Raw genomic sequence first — 8795 nt, 5'->3', positions numbered from 1 at the left:
CTTTGAAAGAATTCTCATTATAACTAAATTAAAAATAAAACATATAATATAAAATGAACACAAATACTCTGGCTTCTAAACCAGATCGTTTATGACACGATTGGGTAGTATGAATCGTTACGTGATGTGCTACTGCACGGTCCTTGGTGTGAACATCGTATACGTATATATATTCCCATCGTAAAACTAAAACGACGGTTTCTGCGTTTTATTCAAAATCGCGAATTTTGACAAATTACAGCACCTAAAGATTTTTGCAGGGTATCTTAGTTTAGTAAAATATATTAGGGCTGTGCAATAATTATGTGTACACCGGGGTGATGAATTCTCAAAGTGGTCTGCCAAAAATCGCTTGCCCCCCCCTCTCGACGTGCCAAAAAATCTTTGCCCCCCCCTTTCGACGTGTCAAAAAACCTCCCCCCTTTCGACGTGCCAAAAAAATATTTGACCCCCCCCCTTTACACACTAAGATTTTGGAGAAACCCTAATTTATAACCTGAAATTGTCTTATCATATAATGCGAGCACAGCGAGCAGAAAATGTTGCATATTTGAACGTGTTTGTAATGTTTTCCTACACCTTTTTAGTACGAAAAATAGAAACGATGCCCAAAATATCTGTGCCAAAATCGCTTTCCCCCCCTTTCGACCTGCCAAAAAATGCTTCCCCCCCCCCTTTTGGCCTGCAAAAAATCCTCCTATAATTCACCACCCCGGGGTACACATAATTATTGCACCACCCCTTACCATCGTGTAAAAAAACAGAAATTTGAAAAATATTGAGGTCGTCCTCCTCAGCAAATGTTATAATATGGCGTTAAATAAAAACCCTACCACTCGGGTTGTTTTAAAAGGTAGTCTGGCTTCCTTAGCCTGTGCATTACATTATCAATTCAAGCAATATTTTTAAAAACTTGTCAGCACGGTGTGCTGTATTGAAATTTCCCGTGGTCTATTATGTCTTTATTTTGTTTAAGATACACCGCAAAGACCAGTCCAGCTGCGTGATTTTGGAGACGCTGATGACGTTTCACATCCTTGTCATCAAAAGAGAAGTGTCATATATGCAGTACAAAATAGTGTGTGGATTTTGAGTTTATCATCCAGAAATCAACGTACCACAATTCTGCAATATAATTATCCCCGGCATTTATCCATCCCCTTTATATATTAAAACTGATTTACCAACAGCAATTGCTAGGGTATTGCTTTTTAACGCAATTGCACTGGGTGATCCTGCAATTCCCTTGATGATGCAATCTAAGAATTCTCCCGTCTTACCGTATCGATGAACATGACCTCCTCTATTTATTGATCTATCGAAAACACCTAGTAGCAACATATCATCTTCATCGTAAACGACACACAGAGGCATCGCATTCTTGCCCCAAATTGTAGGAGAAAGTGTTAAAATCTCATTCCCGGAGTGGTCGAAAATAACAGCTTTGCGAAACCAGCCAGAATTTGGAAACCATTCAGTGGTGACCACACAAATCTGACTGTATTTGTTTATCGTTATGCGGCTGGGTTTGATACTTACGTATATTTCTCTCATTTTGGTGAAATCATCAGCATTGTGTATCGTTATAACCTGTTCCTTGAAGTCACCTACGTAGATTTCCCCGTTTGAATTTACCGCGATACATGTAGCATGTGCTTCATGTTCACCTTCGCTTTCTTCCGATACGCTAAAACCGCCAACATTTTGACCTTTAGTGTCAAAGAGCTTAACTTGCGCTGTGCAATCCGTAATAGCGTAATATCCTTGTTTGGTAACTGCTACACCAGAGATCGCGTTTAACAATCCGTTGGCCATCTCTGGAGCTTTATTTGAGTTGAGAACAAACCGTTGCGACCCGTCTTCTCCAAATGCATGTACCCTTCGCCAAGTGGTGTAACAACCTCCTCCTTTGTTGTGTCTTATATCATCGACCACTGCATATTCCCCTGAGTTATGACATGTAATATGTGTAGTTGAAGAGAATTCGTCACCATATTCCTCACTGATTTTAGGAATTTTCTTCAGCTGTTTCCATTTTTTGAGTGGTAAGACTTTCTCTTTGGCTTCCTCCTTTCCTGTTGTGTTTCCAGCACATGTAGGATTAAAGATAACATTTCATTATCAGAAAATGTAGGCGTAACAAGATTGTTTGTTCCGAGAGGACATAACCAGTGGCGAGCGCAGGATCGACTCTGACATGGGTAGATGCCGACCTGCTGCCATAAAGACTCTTCCTAAACAAATTGCGCGGGAACAAAGATAATATTTAATTTAATACAAATTTGGTCATACCCAAAGTGAATTTGGGTTTCAACGGTTTTATAGTGGTTATTTCATTTTGAAATGCGCACGAGGCGTGCGAAAATTTTCACTTTCACGGTTATGGTGGGAGCGCTGAATCAACAAATTTATGTATTAGTTATATACATCGATTGATTCGGCGCCCATTGCATTGCCCCTATCGAAGCCATTATTGTGGGTGCTTCACGCCGGGAGCAGGTGTAAGTTCCTTAAGAAATCGGATAGCCACGCTTGAACAGTATTTTTTGTGGGACATGCGAGCACATCAGACACGTCAAATTGCATAACAAAACGCTAAATCCGAGCTTCTTTTGGAATAATTTCACGATTTTTGACAATTATTAAGTTGAATGTGGTTCAAAAAAGTCCTTTTTAAACATTTTCCCTTCGGAATTTCATCATGTGAAAGAATAATGCGTTTCCTTCCATTTTTGCAAAAAGTCATCTTTGATTTTTTCACCCATACACACATTATTTGACCCATATCTCAATACTAGGACTGATTTTGTTTGATCGTATCACATTATGTCTTACGAGCAACGGCTGAATTCTGACGTGTATTAGTATCGATATATGGACAAGGCCGGCTGCTTCTTAATGACACTTGTGTCACCAATGGTTACCAAAGAATTACGACACAAGACCGCACACCGACATCGCCTGGCTAATAATTATTTGGTGCAGCAGAGATACTAAAATAAATACCCGGGATCGATACACGTGAATTGCTATGCACGATTTTGATATCAGACGAAAATCTTCGGATACCGGGGTAGAAAATGATGAATATCTCCCGTAAATGATTTCGTCTCAAGAAACCAGATCTGGTCTCATACACTTGAAAATACGTGTTGAACAGATATGAAAGTCGTTAGCTTGCGTCTTGAGAAAAGGCCGTGCGTCTTGAACTCAAAATCTGACCAAAATTCTAATTTTATATTGCGTTAGTCCTGTATGGACTACAGCGCGCAGGCTATAGCTGCACTCACTACTCCAGTGGAGGCAGTATGACCATTGACCACAATGTCGTATACAAGCTTACTCACACAGCGAGAAATCAATTACCCCGGCTATTGTCAGTAGCCTGAGTCAGGTCACTTGGCTAATTATGCGTCTCATAAGGTCGGAATAAAATGGCCATGCGTGGCTGTGGATTCAACCTACCATGGCGATTTCTACCATGAAGATATCGGGGCGATGACACTGTGGACCGTATACTTATTTTACTTACCAATTGATTGGCCAAAATTGATAAGAGCTGCTGCTATATCAGGGTCAGAGGTTATAGCAACGTAGCCAGTATAGAAGGCGTTGATGGCGTCCTCAAATAACTCGGGCTTGGTTTCCAACTTGCTGGTCAAAGAAGAGTGAATGTCGTCCAGCTGTGCTTTTGGAGAGACTACAAATCAAAAGTTAGATATTTAACGCTACAATGTACGATTATCGTTTTAATTTTGTTTATTCTTTATCCAAAATGCTGAAATAATATTAGATATAACTTTCTTGGAATGGGTAACTGTCAATTTTAAGCATAAGTAACAAGGAAACGTGAACGAAATCAAAACGCTGATATGTAAGCTGTTAAACATACATGTATGGTGGATTTAAAGTCACAATATGACTTTATGTCGCAATTTCTCCGTTCACCTACAAACACAACAAATTTGGCCGATTACATTTAGGTACAAGTAGCGGCTTGTGTAAACATAAAAGATATGCCAAAATATCAGGTTTAAAAACAATCAACCAATTTCCTATTGTACGATCGTACACTTCATTATCATTTATAGCTTTCATAAAACTGCTAGAGTTCGGTACCTCATCCGGAGAAATAGATGAGGGAGGATGGAATGAAGTATTTGTGACACTATTCAAATTGAGGATTTGATATTGAATACACACATTCAATGTGAGGATGACTTAAACAAACTGCGACAAAAGTGGGGAACGTGTACTCGCTTTGTATGCAGCAGTTTACAGGAGTATTTTGAATGTGTTTCAATTTGTATGCGCAGGTATTTTCCCTCACTTTTATGTGCTTTATCACACATGCTATCCTCGGTTTGATGTTCCAGGTTTATAGGTTGGTGGTTGTTTGTTTTGTATTTGGTGTTTTGGAATTTAGCTTTGTTCTTTTTTTTTATTACTATCGTGTTGTTTATCGGGATATTTGCAAACTTGTTACATATTGCAGTTAAATAGCTCAACCCACGTCAATTTGAACAAACTTACCAAGTCTCGTTTGATTAAATTGGTCTCCTTGAATTATAGTTTGGCTATCACCGCTGTAAATATTAAGCGTTCCTGTAACATTGATGGCAGGTGTTGTACTACATGTAAGATCTGTATTATCGCCAGTGTCAGGACTATGTAAAAACAAGTTCGTGTCTCTGGAAACTACTTCATTGTTACTTTCTTCCTCTGACGTGTTCGTCTGTAAATCTGCAAGAAGAGAATTGAAGTAAATATATAGTATTTGTCATAATTATGCCTACTGACATAATCTAAGCCAGTACGAACAGTGACGTAGCCAAGGGGGAAAAGTCTCCCCCCCCCCCTTTTTGCCCACACCCTTAAAAAGTGCTGGCTACGATACGCTAATGAGTACGAACTATCCTTTAATAATACGATCATTGACGCAATATCCGAGATGTTGTGAAGTTTCATAGACGAATCAAATTTCACGCATTACTACACCTCAATGGCAGCCATAGCTGGGTCTCCGCCGGGTCTATCTCACCCGTGTTGCACATAGGACAAAATAATGATTAAAATTTACAATACAATACAACATAACATCGATTTTTAAGAGGCTTTTATCAACCCAATTTGGCAGTCACAGCATTAGTTTGGTGCGGAGGGGACGCATTAATGGCTGAATGAAATCTGACCATCATTTAGCTCGTTGGATTCGTCTATACGCCTCGCCGCATAATGATGCTGTACATCTCAGTTCACGACTCTGCCAGTATAATTATAACATGATGAAGGCAACTATCCAATTTTAAACGGTCTAGGGCCTCTGCTGGGGTCTATGTTTACTTCTACTCAGTATATATTATTTTGATGTTGACTCTTAACCAGGGATAACATGCCGTTCTAAAACAATTCTATCTCAGTGCTTCCCGAATAAAAAATAAAATAAAAAATCGGAAGATTAAGGATCACTACGTGACTATATAATGACGTTGCTATTACAATTACACTTTTTCGTGGGAAAAATAGTCACATTTTATAAACCGCATGGCCGTCAGACGGGGAAGTTTGTGTCAAAGATGCAACCATTTTATTATTATTATTATTATTATTATTATTATTATTATTAAAAATATATATATGGCGCTCCACAAAGCACATAGCGCCTTACAAGAAAACATATACAAAATCAATGCAAGCAAATAATTATACAAAGCAATTCCAAACAAGCAGCAAAACTAATCTGGATAAAGATGGGTTTTGAGCATGCGCTTGAACCCAGACACCGACTCCGCCTCTCTGATCTCAGTAGGGAGCTCATTCCATATTTTGGGAGCACCTATGGCAAATGAAGCATCCCCAGCCTTTCTAAAAGAGCGAGGAACCCAAAGGCGGGTGAGATCAGATGAGGAACGAAGCCGAGATCTGAGACCAAGCGCAACACTACTATTCAAGAGATGAATTAGTTCAATCAGGTAACCTGGAGCTTGAGCATTAATGCATTTGAAAAGTACAGAAGTAATTTGAAATGAACCCTTTGTTTAACTGGAAGCCAGTGAAGCTCGTCAAGTAAGCTGGCAGAGGGCTGGTCCCGTCCACTACTAAAAACCAGGCGCGCAGCTTTATTTTGGAAAAACATTACACATGTTATACGGCCAAATCTCACATACAAATCAATTAAGGGGCATCGTATGTACCACGCGTATGAATGTTAGAGCTACAAGTCCTATTTGTCATATTTTATGCTTTGTATTGGTTTTCACAAATTAAGTAGCACTCTATGTTATTTAATAGCAATAAATGTAAATTGAGACCATTCGAGATCGCCTACGCCTAGGGTTATTGGCGTTCGTTAATTTCGAATGAAAGATAATTTCTAAAATGGTATAGCCCTTACTTTTTTTAATCAATTATCTATTGTTCAAAGTCGAAATTTCGATAAACTGTCCATTTAATGTATGTGACCGTACACCACGAATGAGCCGTAAATGTCCTCACTTGTATTCTGAGTTACAGTGTAAAATGGGCATGAAGGTCATATTCATAGGTATTTCAATTTGGTGCAATGAAGGGCCTCTTTTTATGGGGGGACACCCTGTAGAATGTACACCTAATCTGATGGTTGACCTGTGTAGTGGCCCCAAGTACAGGATGAGTAAAAAAAAGTGCAATAGAGAAAAGAATCCATTTTAATTTAAGAACCGAGTTGAACCTGTTAGGTTTTAAAACATTTTATATATAACATATCCATTAGAGATCCTGTGTGAAAAAATCAAGGAATTAGCACTTACCGTTTTGTTTTTATGACACATTTTATAGCGATACCCAATTTCAATGTTTGTACAAGAGACATTCAAAATTTGAATGTCAGCCCACTCTGTGTGAGGTAGATTTGGAACAACTGTCATTTTCTTACGCTCATTGCATTGAAATAAAATGGAGCACCCAAAGTGTTATTGTCCTTGGTCTTGTTTAAGGAGAAACATTATTTGTTGTTATTTTCATTTTCCCTTTACTTTAAAGATGTTTATTCTCTATCAAAAACATGTAAATTTGTAGGCGGGTTTTTTAAATGTTGAAATGAAATGCGCGCAAATTGAAGTGGAGTGAATTACAAAATATCCAGTAAGTTGGACACATTGGGGTTAAAAAAACTGGAGTTGGAGTCGAGTGAGGACTGAAGGACTTAAAGTAATGTTAGAAAGTTTCTTTGAACAGAAAAAAAATTAAAAATCAACTTTATTTAAGTTAAAGTTAGTTTCAGAGCTGGTGCTTTTATCGTGCATTGTGGGCTCTCATTCAAAATACATGGTACCTCGTGGACAAATAATGAAATTGGGTTTCGCAGTAAAAGGACTCATAAAAATTAAACGGTAGTAGCGAGTCACCTCCTTTTTTCACAGAAGGTGACTATTGAGTGTGGCATTTATAAAAACTTTCATTAATGGAAAAGTTCAACTTGGTTCTTACATAAAAAATCGATTCTTTGCTCTATTGCACTTTTTTTTTACTCACCCTGTATCTATTACTAAATACCGGTCAGAATCTCAAAAGTTTAAAGATGCTATTGGAATTTAGAGAGTATAACAAAGTGTGAAGTAAAGTACAGAAATCTTACCTGCATGAATGATATCGGCAATATCACATCTGCCACATTTCTCCAAAGCATTCTTGAGTTTCTTCCAATAATCGGTTGTCCCAACAGGCTGTTTTTCCCTCCATGCTACTAGCATGGTATATATAGCATTCTCCGTGCCTTTTACAGTTGATTCCATCACAAACTGTTCAATTTCAGCTTGTGTAAATTCTAGATAGCTCGCAAGCTTCTCCCATTTAGTCCCCAAGTTAGTAGAAATGCGGCGCAAAACAATGTCACTTAGTTCCATGACTGGTGATAGCGAATGTTATATCTCAATGTAACAGAAATTATACGATAAATGATTTCAAGGGACAGCTTGTTATAACTTCCCTTGTGTATACTTGTACTACTGATTTTTATTTTACTTTTATACTTAAAGCAGAACAAATACCAAAAGCGAAATTAAGGAATAAGAACAATTAGTTACATTCATAGAACTTGGCCATGGGAGTAGACTTTCATATCTATTGATTGGTGTAAATCTGACCTTCTCCATACTTCTTTCAGTCCGGATTTGACTTCTTTTCTTACTAGATTATAATCAACATGAAAGCTTGTGATTTGATTGTACTGAAATTGAAACTCGCATAATTTTCATTTATTACATTGGCGCACTCGAGGTTACTTCATTGTCCTCTTTAAAAATCTAACAAAACAGAAAGCTTAAGAGATCTGGATTGAGCATTTTGAGCGTTTCGACAGTATTTTTGTGGGATATGAGAGCACATCAGACATATCGAATTGCATTTTGAATACGTAGAATGTCTTTCTGATATCCAATAATTTTCATTTTTTGAAATTCACGATATAATACAAATTTCATGACAAATTATTAAAATTTGATATTTTTCACATTTTTTTTTATATATAACAGCCCTCGAAGTAAATTTTATAAATCTAATGATATATTCTCAAAGTGTATGTAGCTGGTAGGAAAAGCCGACGATCAATTGAAAATATTAAAGATATGGATTTTTTTCCCCAAAAGACCTAATTTTTTGGTGTTTTGGGGATAAAATCTATATCTTCAATATGCAAGGACAAATTTTTCAATTGATCATCGGCTTTTCATCCCACCTACATACACTTTAAGTATAAATCATCAGATTTATAAAATTTACTTCGAGTACTGTTAAATATCAAAAATATCAATTTTTAA

At 37.4% G+C, this 8795-nt stretch overlaps 1 protein-coding gene across 1 annotated transcript; it reads right to left on the bottom strand.

Annotated features, from left to right (window-relative positions):
* Positions 1-703: 703 nt before the first annotated feature.
* On the bottom strand, positions 704-7964 carry LOC140169716 (uncharacterized). The gene is made up of 4 exons (XM_072193013.1): positions 7616-7964; positions 4534-4743; positions 3533-3700; positions 704-2075 (listed from the first exon to the last, which is right to left on the bottom strand). The coding sequence occupies exons 1-4, from the start codon at positions 7881-7883 to the stop codon at positions 1150-1152; spliced, it is 1572 nt and encodes a 523-aa protein (XP_072049114.1). The 5' UTR covers positions 7884-7964; the 3' UTR covers positions 704-1149.
* Positions 7965-8795: the final 831 nt, after the last annotated feature.

The sequence above is a fragment of the Amphiura filiformis genome, chromosome 14 (genome assembly GCF_039555335.1).
Source record: "Amphiura filiformis chromosome 14, Afil_fr2py, whole genome shotgun sequence".
Lineage (NCBI taxonomy): Eukaryota > Metazoa > Echinodermata > Ophiuroidea > Amphilepidida > Amphiuridae > Amphiura > Amphiura filiformis.
The sequence above is the reverse complement of the archived record's forward strand: the minus strand, read 5'-3'. Positions and strand labels throughout refer to the sequence as shown.